The 20,098-nt window shown below is 36.2% G+C and overlaps 1 protein-coding gene across 2 annotated transcripts; it reads left to right on the top strand.

The window, feature by feature from the left end:
- The first annotated feature begins 1,434 nt into the window (after positions 1-1,434).
- LOC122015050 (anaphase-promoting complex subunit 5-like) lies at positions 1,435-19,954 on the top strand. Of its 2 annotated transcripts, XM_042571700.1 has the most exons (21): positions 1,440-1,751; positions 2,208-2,361; positions 2,460-2,581; positions 8,448-8,679; positions 10,689-10,857; positions 10,920-10,998; positions 11,101-11,186; positions 12,137-12,269; positions 12,770-12,802; positions 14,063-14,317; positions 15,950-16,027; positions 16,136-16,407; positions 17,213-17,272; positions 17,366-17,433; positions 17,689-17,794; positions 17,894-18,035; positions 18,388-18,486; positions 18,568-18,832; positions 18,966-19,033; positions 19,191-19,534; positions 19,608-19,954. In XM_042571700.1, the coding sequence occupies exons 1-20, from the start codon at positions 1,566-1,568 to the stop codon at positions 19,335-19,337; spliced, it is 2,754 nt and encodes a 917-aa protein (XP_042427634.1). In that variant the 5' UTR covers positions 1,440-1,565; the 3' UTR covers positions 19,338-19,534; positions 19,608-19,954. The 2 variants fall into 2 exon arrangements, with proteins under 2 accessions (XP_042427644.1, XP_042427634.1); XM_042571710.1 differs by lacking the exons at positions 18,966-19,033; positions 19,191-19,534; positions 19,608-19,954 and having other exon boundaries at positions 1,435-1,751; positions 18,392-18,486; positions 18,568-18,741.
- The last annotated feature ends 144 nt before the right edge of the window (positions 19,955-20,098 follow it).

Here is a 20,098-nt window from a genome sequence, read left to right as displayed (position 1 = left end):
TTAGTAGGACTGTAAACGAGCCGAATTAAATTGAGCTTTAGGTATTTAAACTTATTTAATAAAATAAACGAGTCAAGCCAAGTCGAGTTTAAAATGAATCAAATCTTTGAAATAATTGTTCAAACTTGGATTGATTTTTTTTTATGAGTTTGATTTGTTTGAATGTTATCGAGCTCTCAATTCAAGCTTGACTTGAATTTAGTTTGAGCTTAGTTCGTTTAGTTGTTATCGATTTCTCAATTCAACCTTGTTTGATTGTTTTAAACTTTTAGTTGTTTAATTGATTATTGAGCTCGATAATTTAAATTTATTTATTTATTTAACATATTGATAAGAATTTTATTAATGAATATGGTTTACGAACATTGTTCACGAACGTTGTTTATGAACGTTAACAATCTGAATATATATATGTTCAAACTTATTTGTTTAGTTTAACGAGCTGTTCAAATTTATTTATTTAATTAATTTTGTATATATTGAATAAATATAAATAAATTCTTACTAAATCGAACGATAAATTTATTCACGAATGTTTAATTTATGAGTAAAGTAGAGAAAAATCTCCAATTTGCATGCAATCTCCACTCATAAAAAACTTTGTTTCCACTCCCTGCATGTAAATTTTTATTTGCTTCAACTCCCTCATGCAAATATTGTGACCTAATTGCCCCTTTGATTTTTTGGTACAAAAGGTCCAAAAATGAGTATAATTTAAAGAAAATTTAATATATTTTCTATCCAATTGAGTATCATTTAAAGAAAATCTAGTATATTCGAGTATAATTTTAATTAAAATTGTCCTTTATATATTTTAGGTATAAATAGTCTAAAAATGAGTATAATTCCTATTAAATTCAGCATTTTAAACTAGAATCGAGTATATTTTATATTAAATTGAGTACGACTTTTTCCTATTTAATATAATTCCTCTTAAATTCAGTATCATTTGAAAAAAATCTAGTATATTTTTCATCCAATTGAGTATCATTTAAAGAAAATCTAGTATATTTTACATCTAATTGAGTACCATTTAAAAAAAATCTACTATATTTTCCATCCAATTGAGGTGAAAAAAGAATCGTACTCAATTTAATAGAAAATATACTGGATTCTAGTTTAATTGTACTGAATTTAAGAGGATTTATACTCATTTTTAGACTTTTTATACTTAAAATATCAGAGACAATTAGGTAAGTATATTAGACTAGAGAGTGAAAAGAAAAATTTTTTTCTAATAAGGAGTGCATGTAAAATTGTGTTTATCAATTAGGACTACATGCAAATTTTCCCTTAATTTATTTACGGCCTAACAATTAGTATTAAAGTTGAATAGAATATTAATATTTTAAAAAAAAAAATTGATGAAAAAATCAGTTGTCAGCGCTTTGCAATTCATGGGTGAGTGCAAGATGCGGGTGGCGAATTACTCGGTGCCAAAAGTATTGCGCTTTAGAAGTTGAATTGGCATGTGGGGTTGGGCGACGAAAGTAATTTCCGCCAGCAGAAACCCTCGTCCTCGTCGCTTCTCCGTTCGCTCGCTGCGATTGTGAACTCTCCCGGAAATGAGTCCGGTCATGGGTGGCGGAGGAAGCACGAAGGAGGGCGGCTCCGAGGTGTTCGACGTCACCCCCCATAAGATCGCCGTCTGCCACCTCGTTCAGCTTTTCGCTCAGCCACCTTTGCACTGCACTCGCCAGTCCATCTCGGAACACCAGCGCCTCGGTCTCTTCCTCTTTTCGCTCACTAGGGTTCGATCTCAAACACCCTTGTTCCGTTCTTTTCAGTGTCTTCCGTTTGATTCGCGGTACTTATCTTTACTGGTAGCCTTCCAGTCAATAGGTTTTGGTTCGAAGCCCCTCCTAGTTTTATCAATCTTTCAGTTAGACTGTTTTCTTACTTAATATATTTGTTTGAACTTCCAAAATCTGTTTTTTTTGTTCTCCAGTGAATTTAAATTTTGCCAAGTACTTGCTTTTATTGTCATTGTGGTGCATTTCTACATCTTCACACTTTTTGCGGATGAGCAAAGCATTTGATATTGAACAATGCTTTTCTTATGTAATTTATGTGCTCTTTCCTTGTTTCTTGTACCTTGCAGAATCATTTGATTAGTCGGCTATTTTACTCTCGTCTTTGATATGCTGAAGTTCTAGTTCTTAGCTAACCATACTCTTCTAACTCATACTGTGCTTATTTTATCGAAGTCTTGTGAGGGTTTCTTTGAACCTACACTGGGAGAATTTATGAACCAGCTGAAGGCTGTTGATCATATGGGTTGGCTTAGTACGGATTTGATTGCCAACCTTTCGGCACTATCCTCACCAGATGATCTATTTAATTTTTTTGATAAGCTGCGAGGTAAATAAGCTGTTGATCTATTCATGTTTGTATTCATGACTTGGATATTCAGGTTGGATGCTAATAAAAATTATGACTTCTCTTATGAATTTGATCAGGCGTGCTTTCCAGTCCTGAAGGATCTTCGATGGAAGATGAACAGATCTATTTGGATCCAAATGGTCACTTGGGGATCTTTCTGCGGTGTTGCATACTGGCCTTCAATATGCTATCTTTTGAGGTGCTTCAAATTTTTATTATTCTGCTATATACTTAAAATTTAAACATGCTCAGGAACCTTATTTATTGTCTTCCTGGTGAATTAGTGTGTAACATGACAAAATAATTAGTTAAAATTAGTGCCAAACCTTTTTGTATTTGTTTTGGGATTCGTGTTGTTTAGTTGCCTTATTCTGAGGCTTGTATTTTGGAGCTTGCTTTGGTGTGCAAGAAGAATATATTTTCTGTCTATGTGAGTTCTAGCAATAATAGCTGAAGCCGAAGGAATTCCAATTATATTCAGCATAACCCCGCCTACTGTGCTGTCAGCATTTTCCAACTTTCTTTACAAGGATCTGTGAAGTTTAAATAAGCAGGAATATAGGCTTTCTGCTGTTCTGTACCATCTTACCTTATCATCATCATTGTCATTATCATTATGTTGTGTTGGAAGCAACTAAAGGGGCATAAATTTAAGAGTTTTGGAAGCAACTAAAGGGGCATAAAAATATTAAAAGGAGAAAGTGCATAATGAACCAAGATCTGTATACAGTATCAATAAGAGTACAAATTGTAGGTGTAGCGGAGACCGGCAAGAGGGGGGTGAATTGGCTGCAATAGAAATTATACCCTCCTCGGATTTTCAACTCAACGAGATGCAATAGCTATAAAGTAATAAACAGTAAGACTTAACAAAAATGAAAAGGAACTCAGCAGTTAACCTGGTTACAACCAAGAGGGTTGTTAATCCAGGGCAATGAAAGAGCACACTAGAAAGAACTCCTTTGCTGAAGGTGGAGAAGTCTTTTACACTTAGAGAGCACAGAACTATTGCTTTGAGAATGAGAGTACAGAGTTGATAAAAATCGTTCGTATTCGATGTTCTTTACAGCTGCTCGAGACCCTCTTTATATAGGGGTTCTAGAGCTTATCGGATGACCTGATCTTCGGGATCAGGTTTTGACTTGAGAGGGATCGGTCGACCTATCCCCAGGTTCGGTCGACCGAACTTGCTGTACCTGCCCAGTCTTCTGTCCAGGTGTAGTCTCCGTGGATCGAGCTTAGGTTCGGTCGACCGATCGGTCAACGGTCTCCAGTTGAGTTGGCCCGATCAAATTGCTCGACTTGGTCTCTGGATAAACTTGGGTTCGGTCGACCGATCAGTAGGTTCGGTCGACCGATCAATAGGTTCGGTCGATCGAACCGTTGACAAGTCAACTCCAGTTGACTTGCTCCGGTTCGGCTCCTTGGGTGATTGCGGCCCACCGGAATAGGGCTCACCCGAACCCAATTCCCAGCCTTCTCCTCGAGCAGGCTTTCGTCCGGCTTCTCGTCCCTCGAACGCCGCGTACGTTCTTCTTGCTCCACCGGAGTACTCTTCCGCAGCTCTCTCGTCCTTCGGACGCACCAAGCCCGTCGGCTCCCTTCCCGTGCCATCCTCGCTAGCTGCGTCTTCCGCTCGACTTCTTGTGCTCCTAAGTTCCTGCACACTCAGACACAGGGGTCAGACAAAACGCAGGACCTAACTAACTTGGTTGATCACATCAAAACTACCACGGGGTCCAACAATCTCCCCCTTTTTGATGTGCATCAACCCAAGTTCAAATTAGGGTTAAAACATACATAAGAAGTAATTTTAAAGAAAAAAATTACTAAACTAGCATATTAAGCATAAGTTTTGCAATAAGTAAAATTGCAACAATATTTAGAAAGAATATTAAAAATTTAAACCTTCCTAACTCCTCCTAACTCCCCTAAACTTGTACTTTTCTTTATTTTCCCCCTTTGATCACAGCAAAAACGGGGGCAAACAAGTTACAGAAGTTGAAGTAGGTTTTAACTTAAAAAAAATTTCTAAGTTAAGATCAATTTTTCAGAATTTTCAAAGGAAAACTTTTAAGTTAAAATTTCAAGAAACTTTTAAAAATTTTCAAAGGAAAAATATTTAAAGAGTTCCTAATGATATGTTTAAAAATTTTTTAAAGCATTGTTTAATTCTAATATTAATGCTTTTATCAAAAGGTTAATTAAACATTTATTTCGATATTTCGGCTTCCAGGTCGTGGCGAGGCACTAGGCCTTCTTGGTTATTGGAGCAACAACCACTTCCTTAAACAAAGCTTCCATAAAGAAACTCAAAGTTTAATTTTATCACTGTAAAATTAATCAAGTACAGATTTTGGAACCCAGTAAAGGTTCCTTCCTACGGGATTCTTTAAAAACATAGAGGGTATATAACTTTTAGGAATTTTCCTAAGTTGACCCTGATGTTGTTTAATGTACCAATTCAATTTTCCATAAATTCTAACTTTTGATTTTGGAAATCTATTTAAGCAAGCATCAATTTTTAATTTTTCAATTTCTAATTTTAAATTATCATTTTCTGATTTTAGATGATCATACATTTCTAACGGGCATGCTCTTGCTAGGTTCAACTTTAGTTCAACATTTTCTTTTTCTAATTGATCTAACTCTCTAGAAAGAGACTTGATAAATTTAAAAGATTGAGTTGAGGTTAGATTGCGTACCTTACTTACCTGTTTTGGTGACGCTCCCCCTTCACTGCTGCTTGCTTCTTCGGATGTTCCTCCCCCTTCATCAATGCTTATTTCTGAGTTAGATGTTTCTTCTAGCTGATGGTTGGCTATCAGTGCTAGTCCCGAGAATTCTTCGACTTCTGACTCGGAGGATGAAGAGTTGTCCCATGTCGCCTTCAGATTTTTATGCTTGGAGGAATCTGGTTTCTTGTACTTGGTCTTTGTCTTCTCCTTGTGCTTGCTCTTCAATTTCGGGCAGTCATCCTTGATATGCCCTTCTTCGTTGCAGTTGTAGCAACGAATCGTTCTTCTTTTTCTCTCATGCCTCTGCGATCTAAATTTGTTAGATTTAAAAAATATATTGAAGCGTCTTACCAATTCGTCGACCGAGGCTTCGGAGTCAGAACTGTTGATTTTTGCCTTTAAGGCAATGTTCTGACTGGACTTCTCTACTCCATTGGACTCTGAAACTCGAGATTCGTGAAGTTTAAAAGTGGAAAATAATTGTTCTAAAGTACTTACCTTGAGATCCTTAGAGATGTAGTATGCATCTACTAAAGAGGCCCACTCTGGAGTTCTGGGGAAGGCATTGAGCGCATACCGGATTGAGTCCCGGTTCGTTACCTCTTCTCCAAGATTGGTTAATTGTGTGATCAGCTCTTTGATCCTTGCTTGGAGCTGCGCTACCTTCTCGCCTTGGTTCATCCGGAGGTTCGTCAACTGGTTCCGGAGGATGTCGCGCCTCGCTAGCTTCGCTTCGGAGGTACCTTCGTGGAGCTCCAGGAATTTCTCCCAGAGATCTTTCGCGGAGTCGTAACTTCCGATCCGATTTACCTCCTGTGGTGACAGTACACTGAGTAGATGGAACTCAGCCTTTCCGTTGGCGATGAAGTTGGCTTGCTCCTTCTTGCTCCATGTGTTTTCTTCTTTATCTTTCGGCGTTGCAAAACCATATTTCATAGTAATTAAAATATCAAAGTCTGTTTTAAAGAATACCTCCATTTTTCGCTTCCATGTAGCGAAATCTCCGTCGAACTTCGGGGGATAGATGTTCGCGCCGGCCATTGTTCTGATCTTTGTGCTTCAGATGGCGGTTAGTTCTTCTGAGGCTGTTGGGCTCTGATATCACTTGTAGGTGCAGCGGAGACCGGTAAGAGGGGGGTGAATTGCCTGCAATAGAAATTATACCCTCCTCGGATTTTCAACTCAACGAGATGCAATAGCTATAAAGTAATAAACAGTAAGACTTAACAAAAATGAAAAGGAACTCAGCAGTTAACCTGGTTACAACCAAGAGGGTTGTTAATCCAGGGCAATGAAAGAGCACACTAGAAAGAACTCCTTTGCTGAAGGCGGAGAAGTCTTTTACACTTAGAGAGCACAGAACTATTGCTTCGAGAATGAGAGTACAGAGTTGATAAAAATCGTTCGTATTCGATGTTCTTTACAGCTGCTCGAGACCCTCTTTATATAGGGGTTCTAGAGCTTATCGGATGACTTGATCTTCGGGATCAGGTTTTGACTCGAGAGGGATCGGTCGACCGAACCTGCTGTACCTGCCCAGTCTTCTGTCCAGGTGCAGTCTCCGTGGATCGAGCTTAGGTTCGGTCGACCGATCCTTTTGTTCGGTCGACCGATCGGCCAACCGATCCTTTTGTTCGGTCGACCGATTGGCCAACGGTCTCCAGCTGAGTTGGCCCGATCAAACTGCTCGACTTGGTCTCTAGATAAACTTGGATTCGGTCGACCGATCAGTAGGTTCGGTCGACCGATCAGCTCCACCAACGGTCAGCTTCTGATGTGGCATTCGACGTGTCTGCTGCGGTTGACTTTGGTTAATGAAGGGTTCGGTCGACCGATCAATAGGTTCGGTCGACCGAACCGTTGACAAGTCAACTCCAGTTGACTTGCTCCGGTTCGGCTCCTTGGGTGATTGCGGCCCACCGGAATAGGGCTCACTCGAATCCAATTCCCGGCCTTCTCCTCGAGCAGGCTTCCGTCGGGCTTCTCGTCCCTCGAACGCCGTACACGTTCTTCTCGCTCCACCGGAGTACTCTTCCGCAGCTCTCTCATCCTTCGGACGCACCGAGCTCGTCGGCTCCCTTCCCGTGCCGTCCTTCTCGCTAGCTGCGTCTTCCGCTCGACTTCCTGTGCTCCTAAGTTCCTGCACACTCAGACACAGGGGTCAGACAAAACGCAGGACCTAACTAACTTGGTTGATCACATCAAAACTACCACGAGGTCCAACACAAATTACTACATTAAATATAAGGAATGCACATTGGAGGTATTTTTCACTTGAATCTGCATTCCATACTACCAATCTCATAGCTTTATCTAATGAAACTCCTACTCAAACAAGAGCTTCAAAGAACCTATGTTAATATCCATGACCCATGTTGAGTTCAAGTGCATGCACAATAAATGAGTGACCCATGGAGAAATTTCCTCACTCCCTCAGGGTGGTATATACACTTGCAGCAGTGTGCCGCGTGTTCACACAATGAACCTCACCATTGGCATGCCTATTTGGTAACTCAAATATCGTAAAGGTACCATCACGCTATATGAATTATCAGTATTGCAATCCGCATCAAATGGTCAAGCCCAATCAGATTATTTTGATGAGGGTGGCAAAGAATTTAAATTAGGCCATCTTATGATATCATGTGTTTCTTAATTAACCAGATGTAGTAACTTGATAGAAAATTGCATGTTTAGTAGTGGCTCGACAAGCGTTGAGATGACAAATTGCATGTTTAGTAATGGCTCAACAGACGCTGAGGTGACAAATTTGACTTTGATGTGTCTAGTTTCTCACTATTCACTGCCCTTTAGCTTCACCATTGATCCTAACAACCAATATTGATTCTTCACATTGTGGGGCAAAATGAGTGTTTGGACATGCTAAACAGGTACATACAATATTGAGAAACAATAAGGAAAATAGAGTTAAATAGATTTCTATATTAAGAATATTGGGTAATAAGGTCAATTGCATTGAATAAGTATGGCTGCTATCAAGTTTCAAGGCCAAAAATGTCATAGTAAGAGTCACTAAATAATTACTGGATCAACTTGTCAATTATCTTGAGTACAATTTACATTACACTTATCCCCCACCACCTTACCTGATGGTGTGGGCTGAAAATGGCTAACAAATTGTTCACTTTTTGTTTCTTTACTTTTTTACAATCCCAGAGTTTTTCTTGTCATTTTTCATCTTGTTTCTCTGAAGTTCTTTGTTTGTCAAAGTTTATATACTTCATTTATATCGCAGGAATGATTGTAATAACTAACCAGTTATATAGTTAATGTTCACATATTGCTCTTCTGTTATATGTTTTTTAGGGAGTTTGCCATCTTTGGACAAATTTAGCAGCATACTGTAACTCAAATGGTTCTATGGATGAATTGGCTGAAGAGAACGATTTTGATGAATCAGAAAACCATGAACTGCAAGAGTATCCAGAACTTGATTGCGAGCCTGCTGAGCTCGATGAATATAGCCTAGAAAACAGTGCACAAGCTTCAGAAAATTTGCTAAATGTTAGGGCAAAGTTACTTTCTAGTTTTCCTGAAGGTCTGTGATATAGCAGTACGATGTTTTCATACATTTTGCAGTACTTAATTTTAACAAGGTGGTTGATTCTAAGAGTAATTTGCATCTGCATAGCCACATTTTGATTTCCATTTCACCTTTATGGTATTTTTTAGTCTTCATTTTGGTATGTGCAACTGGGATGTTATTTTTGTAGTTTAGACAAAATTGTAACTTTTTCATTTTAGCTGACGGGACTAACTACAAAATCTATTGGTCATTTTTAACATATTGGTATCATCTTGACTTATTTTCTCTCATTTTGTCAGCTTTTGGAGCTATTATAGTTATTCTTGGATAATAATTTTGTTTTGTATTTTTTTCTAGTCATCCCACACATTCATTTTAGTGTTCTCATCTTTTCTCATTTTTTTTATTTACTTACTGTCCAACTGCTCGGCCCACAAAATATGACTTAATTTTTTTTTTTCTTTTAGTCTAAAGTGCATAAAGTGGCCTAGAGACTAGAAACCACTCTTCATTCCAATCACTCAAAGAAGACACTTTGGCTTTGAAATGGACTAGCAATGACGTTGAGGGCTTTGATGAGGTCTTGGGACAATGAGGGCTTCACTCGAGTGTGACAATGCCAAGGGTTTCTCCCATTGCAACAACACTGAGGACTTCACTATGGTCCGCAATGACACTGAAGATTTCACTATAGTTGGTGATAACATCAAGGGTTTCACTGTGGTTCATGACAACGTTGATTGGTTTCACTTGCCTTTGATGATGATGAGAGTGTTGATTGTGGTTCATGACGATGATGATGCCTTTCTAAATTTTCTTGTTCCTCCTCTTTTGCTCATTTAGGACACCCTTCAACCAGGCACTCAATATGGTCGACAAGATTTTGGAACCTTTGTCAAAATATGTCTACCTATTCAATTTTAGTTCTACTTAAAATCTATAATTTTTAAAGTTTCTCTTCATTATTAGAGCATTCAATTACTCCATTCATTAATTAGCACAATGCAAGTAGAATTAACAAGAGATAGAGAGAAGATTGTGGTGAATATGACTTGAAGATTCAGCCAATGTAATGTGAAAAACTAGAGATTAGAGTTTATCCTTGCTCTTGTTAATGACAATGTTAGAGTTTCTATAATTTTATGTATAATCTTGTGGCAATATTTTCTAACTATATGATAGCATGATCCTATATTAGTTTTTCTTTGGTAATTAATTAATTTTATTATGTAGTATTATTTTAACAATTTCTCTTATTAAGTTATTTTAAAATGGTCTATTCATTTCATAAATTCTTTATCAAGTTATATAATGTTTGACTGCCTTGTAACATTTTTTTAAAATTATTTTTAATACTTTTAATTTTTCATAAGATTATTATTTAGCAATCATTCCTTGCAGTAAATAATATTGCATTATTTTTGTCAATTGTAAGAAGATATTATTTCCAATTATTTACTTTTTTTAATGATGCATTTGATAGATTTAAAATTGACAGCAAATAGTAATTTCAATAAAAATGCTACTTACATATAAATATCAATTTATCAAAATAATTAAATTACAGTTAATTATTCTGATACAGAAACATTTTAGGTATCTATATATAATTCTACTGTATTTCAGTTGGCATTTATGCTGTATTTTTGTTATATTACAAAAGTACTTCCTTAGTGCACTTTTACCAAACACTGGAAGGTAAAGTTGCCTCAGATAGCAATTTTTGAAGGATATTTTTACTAAAACAACTATTTTTTAGATATATTTTTGAAGGATACTTTTACTAACTTCAAGTACTTTTAAATGCAATTTTATAATGTGAATATGCATTCAAAACCCATCCTATGTTTTCTAATTTTGTTGCTTGTGGATGTTTTTGAACTTTTGTTGCTAATGTTCTTCCACTGGTGTGTGATGTCTTATGTTTGTTTATAAAAAGTTACTCCTGTCTTGATCTAATTTCTCTTATCAATTTAAATTGAATTTGGCTCAGTAAAAGACCATATCAATGTAAATTCCAGATAACCAGACTTCTTTTGATCTGAAGATGAAGCATGTTGATGATACTGCACAAAGTGGTGGGCTTATTCCTTTATTGCATAATTTCAGACGAGATGATAGTTTAGGAATCCTTCGATCAAGGTGGCAAATAGAAGGCTACCTGAATGTTCAAGCTGATTTGCTTGAGAAGTGAGTATTGATTAACTTGTCTAGCAAAATTGTTGTTTGCTGTTACATCTTTTCCTTGCCAGGAATGCAGCGTCATTTCCCTTAAATTCACTTGCGGCTACTCTAAAGCAGTTACAAAAGCTTGCTCCAGAACTTCATCGTGTAAGTTGAGGACCTATTGGATTTGGATGCAAACATAGTAAGTAGGCATTGATTGGATGGTTCTTGCTTCAGTACACTCTTAACCCTTCAATTTTTTTGTAGGTTCATTACTTGCAATACTTAAATGCTCTTTATCATGATGATTATGTTGCTGCTTTAGACAGCCTGCACTGCTACTTCGACAACAGGTATAGATTTGTATTGGATATGTGCCTTTTGACTTTTGGTTGAATCTAGAGTTGGAGTAAATTCTTCATGGAGTAGTTATAATAATTTGACATTATGTTAATTATTCATCCTCATGTTTGTTTACATGAGAGTAGATGTTGATTTACCTAAGCACACAGGAAAGCATGGAAAAGGCTGGGATAGGGCACAAAGGCTCTATCATTGCTCTGGAAAGGCTTCATATACACTTTAGAGATATGAGATTTTGATATTTGTTCCCACCTGAAAGTCGGAAATCATGGAAGTTTTATTCAACTGAAGAATTGGGTTCATGATCAGATCTTTTATTGGTATCATGTTTTCTAGAAGAATAGCATGGCTAAATAGTGTGATAAACTCTATCTCTGTTTGTCTTATTGAATGAGATACCATTGCTACAATCTTGTTTTACTTAGAAACAAACTATCTGTACATTATTAGATATTTCTACAGTCAATAACCATCAAAAGCTATTTCTTGGTTTCGGTTATTCTTTTTTTTGTTTCAGTTATTCTTACCAAATGAAGTATTTCCCCTTAACAATGGATCTTTGATTGATACTGTCTCATCATAGCGTCAAATGATTCCCACTGTCAAGTTTTTATTTTCATTTTCTTCTGAAAGTTAAGTAAACAGATAATATTTTAAACTCAAATTTCTTGCAGTTGTTACACCCACATCCTTGTATTCTTAATATCTTGTGTTGTCTTTATATGCATGCTTCATTTTATCAATTTAACATGTGTATTCTGTTTTTACAAATTCGTCCGACAGATTTTCCCTTCATTAATTCTTCATGTAATGGGAATCACTTTTGGTATAGTTTCATGAATTATATTCTTAATGTGCATTACTATTAACCAATATTTTACAATGGTAACTTTGAAAATAAGAAGCCCTGTTTTCTGATTGGATACTCGAACCCCTAAAGTGCAGGGATGGAAGGACTTTTTAATAGATCAGCTGCTCCGTCCTCTGAATTTGAGGTTGGGAAATATGAAACTGCTTTGCTATGTCTGGGCTCGCTGCATAGTCATTTTGGCCATCCTAAGAAAGCTTTGGAGGTAATCTCTTTAAAGCCATCATCCTTTTCTCCTCTCTTTTTCCTTGCCATTAAGATTGTAAATTTCTATACAGCACCATTTGTTTATGGGTCAAGTATTTAGCTTGTTTGTTGTCATTAGATACATATTTTCTAGTATTTTGCAGCTGCACGAAGAGGCCCATTGATTATTTTCTTTGAGCTACTCTTTGACTAAATTGTGATATAAGTGCGTGAGCAGCATTGCTGAGGACCTGATGGTTGTGTCATTTATACATCTGTTTAATGGCATTGAAGTTTTTTTCTTCTTGGATTTCATGGAAGGATATTTAATTGCTCAATTTTTGCCTTAAATTATTTCTGAAATGTCAGATAATTGTTCAGTGTGGCATATCTGATTAGCTACACTGATTTTGTCTTAACAGTACCTTCTTTAGCATATAGTGGTTTCAGAAGTTCTCTATTCTGCAATTAGCTCAGCTTGTTTGAGTCCTAACTGCTCTAGTTTTCTCTTCTTGTCAGGCTCTAACTGAAGCAGTAAGGGTCTCACAACAGGTATGTTGTGGTTGATATACTTTAATTGAGTATTTATACCTCTCATTTAAACTTAGATATCATTGTTTTTTACTGGACATCATTCTTCTTAAAACAAATGATTAGTTTATTTAACAACTTCCCAATATTGGCATTTTGCATTCAACTTTTTTTTCTCTATAAGTTCTTTTTATGCTCAAGATAAATATATTTTGTTTGTGATCTTAAAAAATTGTTGATTTGGTGGATTCGTTTTAGATTTCTGGGCTGCTATTCAAAACTGTTATAATGGGTTAAAATGGTAAAAGGGTTATTACTGGTAGTGATAGTTAAGGACATGTCTACTTGAGGGGAAGGGAGCTCAGTAGAGGGAAGGGAAAGGGGAAAAGCGTTAGTTCTCTTAGCTACTCTGGTAGAAGAAGACACAGTAAAAGTAAGGGCAGGGGGTGTTTGGAGCTTCTTTCCCCACTGTTGGCTCCATCTAAAGATGAATGGAAGGGAGGATGAGAGGAAAAGACTGGATTTAACTCTCCATGTCTTGGGGTTGATAAAATGAAAGAGGTTGTTTTGCCAATTTTTATCTCATGTTCTCTTCTTGCCTTTCTTTTCAAGTAGACAAACCTTCTCGTCTTTTCACCACCACTTTTCCTTTCTTTCCCCGCTTTGTTCACTCAAGTCGATACACCTTATGATTGTTAATCTAGAATTGTGTAATAATTGTGTAGATCATGATACAAACCTTCTCGTCTTTTCACCACCACTTTTCCTTTCTTTCCCCGCTTTGTTCACTCAAGTAGACACACCTTATGATTGTTAATCTAGAATTGTGTAATAATTGTGTAGATCATGATACAAACCTTCTCGTCTTTTCACCACCACTTTTCCTTTCTTTCCCCTCTTTGTTCACTCAAGTAGACACACCTTATGATTGTTAATCTAGAATTGTGTAATAATTGTGTAGATCATGATTTGGCCTACAACCCAAGTTTTCTCCCTTATTGCAGAGACATGCATCTGTCACTGAGTTTGGATGCAAACTTGTTAAGTGTTTGATATGCATAACAAATGAAAACAAGTGTAGGTGGTCCATCATGGCACAGTTTCAAAAGATTTAACCGCATTAAGCATTTAGCAATATATCCTCATAAAAATATTTGCATATAATTGGAATTGATGTGGTGAGCATAGGATAAGATATTAATTATCCTTATGTCTATTTGTGAGTCCTTGCTTGAGTGCCTATACATTTTCAACTGATTCTGAATGTACTAATTGTTGTAGAACAATGACGATGCATGCCTTGCTTACACATTGGCAGCTATATGCAAACTATTGTCCGAAGTAGGAGTTTCAAATATGACTGGAATTATTGGTTCCCCATATTTACTGGGCACTTCTACTGGTCTTGCTACACCATTATCCACCCAGAAACAATTGCTTGTGCTTCTTAAAAGATCGCTTGGTAGGGCTAATCATCTAAAGCTCACAAATCTGTTAGCCTTCAATCGGCTTGCCTTGGCAAAATTTGATCTTAAGGTTAGTTTAGTCAAGTTATTTCTGCACTTCTGATTTTTTTTTAAAAATAATATCAATCTTTGTTACTGTATCTTTTTATTTCTTCAATTATTGAATGTTTCTTCTTAGAACATAATGGTGCTAGAATTCCTGGAGAGTTCATTCTTAACCATTTTCATTTGTTGAATGGCAATCTGATTTTTAATTTTTGTTCTGCCACCAACAATTTTGAGAGATAGGTTGGACCAAAAAAGGCCTTAGCTAAGTAGGCTATCTTTTTTAGAATTTTGATAATGAAATTTCTTCTCCATTTATAGGGTAAGTTAAAAACGATACTTATATTGTTTTGTGCTTTTATCTAAGAAATTTGTTTCACAACAATTACATTTTACAAAGAGTGAGACCAAATCTGTAAAAAAGTAAACAATTTATCTAAGAAATCTGTTCTACAACAATTCTATTTTACAAAGAGTAAGACCAAATCTGTAAAAAGGCAAAAGCATTTTTGTTCCTGATTTTTCTTGTGTTTCTGGAATGTGTTATGGATTTGCTATCAAAAGAATATTAAAAGGTAGTTTCTTTTAGATTGGATCTACTGTTTAAGATTAAATAAAGCATGTCCTTATGGATAGTCAGCCTGTATATTATGTTAGTGTTAGTTTTATTAATTTTGCTCTTTGTATTCCACAAATCCTATCAATGTTGATAATACTGTGGGGATACATATTTTTACAGAAGATGTTATGTTTCCTGAAGCTTAGAAAACAAAATCAAATCAGAACAGCCAAGGATGAGGGTTCGTGACAAAATGTTTTTTGAATATTTAAAAGTTAAACTATCACAATTGCCTTAGCTCTCCGAAAGGCTAAACTAACTCTTCTAATTATGTCTCTGTATTCAGTAAGACTTCATGGTTAAAGTTCAGAAATCACCTAGGCCACATGGGTGGGGATCACTTGGATCCCATTTACTTAACACACTGTATGTGAAGATGGTGTAGTTTACTGTTCATATGTGAATATATAGTAACTGTAACTAGCTGTCTGCAGCATCTTTTGTTTTATTCTCTATTAACACTAGTGAGAGATATGGAATTTGAACTAGCCTTGCATAAAGTTCTTGGAGGAAAGATTTATATAGTCTTCCATCAAGTGAAGAAGTCACCTAGGCCACCTATCATGGGTGGATTACTTGGATCCCCACACTTACCCTAAAGTGTCGAGGTGGGAGTAAAGAAGCCCAATATCTTCATCAACTGACTTGTTTTGTTCTTTAACTCACTGTATCTGAAGATGATGTGGTTATATTTGTTATATGCAAATATATAGTAACTTTAACTAGCTTTATTGCAGCATCTTCGTCTTGTTCTTGAATAAGTTGTATTTGTTTTCTTCTCTATTAACACTCGTGGGAGGCATGGAATTTGAACTGGCCTTGCATAAAGTTAATGGAGGGAAAATTTATGTAGCCAACTGGAAATAGTTGGAACTAATTTAGCTTCCTATTGTTGTTTCTGTTGTATAAGTAGCAAAGTATATAGATTTTTTTGTTACTATCCATGTTTGTCCTTTATGCTGTGGACAAAAGACTCATCTTGTCTGGAATCTGTATGTTTCCTATGACTGAAAATTTCTAGCATCTTCATTTTTTCAGCATGTGAAGAAACCATTGATCTCTTTTGGTCCCAAAGCTTCTATGAAGCTTAAAACATGCCCAATAAGTGTCTGCAAGGTAAGTAAATAATTCTTTATTCATTACACTTATTTTCTCCTAATTTAAATATGATTTCTCCATTGAAGTTGTGATACTTGGCAATCCTGTTGCCTGTCATCTCTACAGGAGCTAAGGTTAAGTTCCAAAGTGTTAAGTGAATTTGGAGCAGATGGGATTTTGCAACTAAACGACACTGGTGCTTTTAGCACTTCATGGCTTAAGAACCTAACAACTGTTGATAATCCATGGCTTAAGTCACATATGTCCAGGAGCTTGTCAGCTAATGATTTTGATGTGTTTCAGTTTCATGGACAGCCCAGTCCTATTCCTGGGTCTGTCTTGCAATTGGCTGGTGCGTCTTATTTGCTTAGGTCCACAGCATGGGAATACTATGGCAGGTAATTCTAGTACTTCATGAATGGACTTAGATGGAGTGTTTTGGTACATCCTTTGCATGTTTTTTGACTAGGATTTACTATCATTATTAATGATTTAGCTGTAAATATTACTTTCTTTTATACTTTGTGTTTAAGGATGCACAAAGTTCCATGTTGCCAATTCTAAACAGTTGAATGGTCATGGTTTCTACCATTTTTTATATATATTTTTTGAAGAAAGATGCCTGTTTCTTACCTTGATGAATCAAGTAACATATATGCATCTTTTTTTTTTGCAATACTTACTTTAAAGGTCTGGCAACAGTGGTCAAGGTTTGACTAAGTTAATGTGTCATAATGATAAAAAAAAATCTATTACTGGATAAAGCATCGTGCTTACTGCTTACCCATTTACTATTGAAAAGAATTGAGCCTTCCATGGAGCTAGCTGATACTCTATCAATATGGTGAATCTATTAGATTTTGTTGCTGTTATTGTTTGCTTACGTTTTTGCAATTGAGATGTGCTATTATTTTGGTACTACATAGCTTTGACAATGTTTTTTTGGTGATGTTGCTTACATCTCTCATTTTGTGAAAGTATATTGGTAAGGATCACTTTTTAATCCTGGTTAGTCCTATCACTATTGTCAATTGATGTATCTTCTGCAATATGATGCTCAACCTTTATTTATACTAAAGAGAATTTTCTGTCATCTAGCAGCTGTAATCCTATGTGATCCTACATGAATACTACTATTAATTAAACTTGATAGCAACATTAACTTTATGTAGCTCATTTTATCTTCTATTTTTTTTTCTTAAGCTCTCCATTGGTTCGGATGAATGCTTTGGTTTATGCAACGTGCTTTGCTGATGTTGCAAGGTATCTTACTTGGCTGAATGTCTTGGCGACATCTTTTTTTGCAAATTGTGAAAGGATGAATTATCTAAACTTATGACTTGATTTTATTGTCAGTTCATCAGAGTTGTCACTGGCATATGCAAAACTAATACAACATTTGAGTGTATTCAAAGGATATACTGGTAATTATCTACTCACCCTAAATTTCATGTGACTATATTCTCCAGTCTTTCTTATTCACTTGACTGAGATGTTTGAAGTGAACTGATTTTCTTTCTTCCTATTGTGTGACAATGTTTTGTTGGTTTAGTGTGAAAGGTACATAAATTGATGTATTTGAGATATTTCAGATGCAGCACCAAAATTATTTCTTTCCTCATGTGCATTAATTTCTGTCTTATGAAACATGTTATCAATTCCTCTCATTTCCTTTGCAGAAGCATTAACTGCACTGAAGTTTGCAGAAAAGAAATTTTTTTCTTTATCAAATCAACACATCCAGCTTCTTAAGCTACAGCTTCTTCATGAGCGAGCTTTACACAGGTATGTTGTTGAATTTTTCTTCATTGCCTATAGTTGACTAGTTGGAAGATCATCTACTGTAAGGTTCTAAATATTTCATTCTGAATGGACCTGATCCAGGGGGAATTTGAAGGCTGCTCAACAAATTTGTGATAAGTTTGGAGTTCTTGCTTCATCTGTTTCTGGAGTGGATATGGACCTTAAGACAGAGGCTGGTCTTCGAAATGCACGAACTTTACTTGCAGCAAATCAGTTTAGCCAAGTATATCATCCTCACTATTATACTTTTACTGATATTTGTATGGTTTCTTTGTTGAGGATTGAGGCAAGAGTCAACTATTGATTTATTTTGATTGATATTTTCTGCTTTACTAGCATGCCATACTCTGATGTACAGGCTCATATTCACACAGGAAAATGTGTTAATCAATTCATATTTAGTTTAGTCCAATTTAATAGGCTTGTAGGTTTGTTGGTGGATCATGGACACAAATATTGCCATCATTATTTCTTGTTAATAATTTGCGCAATCCCAATTGATAGTTATGCTCGAATTGCTGGAATGAATAAATCTGCCATGTATATACATACATCTAATAAGTAGTTCTAATTAGGCAGCTGCAGTTGCAAGCAATCTGTTCTCCACATGCTACAAGTTTAACATGCAGATTGAGAATGCCACTGTTCTTCTTTTGCTTGCTGAAATTCATAAGGTAAAGAAAACACATGACCTATTGATTTCATTCTTAATTCTCCCATAGTGAACTTATCTTCTACCCTTTTGATTTTGTCAGAAAGCTGGTGACACTGTCCTTGGACTGCCTTATGCATTAGCAAGTTTATCATTCTGCAAAATATTTAATTTAGATTTGCTTAAAGCATCAGCCACTGTCATACTTGCTGAATTATGGCTTGCTCTTGGATCAAGTCATGCAAAGAAGGCATTGTCCCTCGTTCATCTTGCTCTTCCTCAGATTCTAGGTCATGGAGGTCTTGAGCTGCGTGCACGAGCCAACATTGCACTAGCAAAATGTCTTTTATCTGACCCAACCTTCTCAAGTGAGTATGCATGATCCTACACACTGCATTGGTTGATTTCCTGTATACATGATAAATTTAAACCTTCATACCTAATTTGAAATTATGTCCTGATTTCTGATCCCATTCATATTCTCCATTTTGCCTCGTTCAGTTTCGGAAGACCCTGATTCAGTGCTAGATCCTCTAAGCCAAGCTTCTGATGAACTGCAAATTCTGGAGGTGAGTTGTATGATGCATGTCTATCTCACTAATGTTATTATGGTGGCTAGCATCTCTCTCACATTGCACTACATCCGAATTCAGAAATGTTCTCTTTTGCCAGTTCAAATTCTTTCAAATTTGATTTAGTGCTTGTTACAAGTGCATTCTTTTGCAGTACCACGAAATGGCTGCCGAAGCTTTCTATTTGATGGCCATCGTATATGACAAGCTTGGAAGGCTAGATGAGAGAGAAGAGGCAGCATCGTCTTTCAGAAAACATCTGCTTGCACTTGAAAATCCAGAAGATGAAGAGGATTTGTAAACTGGTAGGACTGTGCCATCATGGCTTGACAAACTAAGAATCGGGGAGAGTAGATCCTCTGGAACAGCAATTACTGGTGGGAGTTACCTACTATATAGCATTGCGCATGAACCGTAGTTGAGTTATTTCTGACAGTCTGATCAATTATATTACATGATGTTGAGGGAGGCGGTTCTAATGTCAGCATGCATAAACAGGTAGGCCTATTCCTTTTTCATCAAATAGAAGTTTACAATATTCGGTGGCTTGATCTTTGTGTCTTTCTTGCAGCTATTTTCTGCCTTGTCTAATGCAAATGGAAGACGCTCCTCCATTGCCCACCCCAAGCCTTGTAGAAGGTTAACTATTTTCTGCCTTGGAGTTTACCGTGATTTTCAGACAATGTCTAATCATAGAATATTTTACTAAACTGATTCTCTTTTTTTGTGTGTGGCCATTTTAATTATGTATCGAAGTGAACCGACATGTTCGGTGACAAGTCAAACAAGAGCCTAATTAACCGTGTTTTGTCTTCATTTGTCATGTAGCAGCAGCTACACACAAAAAACGAACAATTAGTGTCTGCTGTCATGGTGTATAGTTGTAAAAATCGTATTGAAAATTTGATTGAAAATTTATCTCTTGGGTCTGTTACTGCAGAGATATAATAAGATCTTCAGATCGAAGGCATCATGACAAGAGGATTAACATTGTAATAAAGAAAGAACTATGATGGAAATCCGATTAAAATACCTCTTACAAATTTGGACAAGAAAAAAAAA

This window comes from Zingiber officinale, chromosome 1A (genome assembly GCF_018446385.1).
Source record: "Zingiber officinale cultivar Zhangliang chromosome 1A, Zo_v1.1, whole genome shotgun sequence".
NCBI classification, from domain to species: Eukaryota; Viridiplantae; Streptophyta; class Magnoliopsida; order Zingiberales; family Zingiberaceae; genus Zingiber; species Zingiber officinale.
This window is presented reverse-complemented; position numbering and strand designations above follow the sequence as displayed.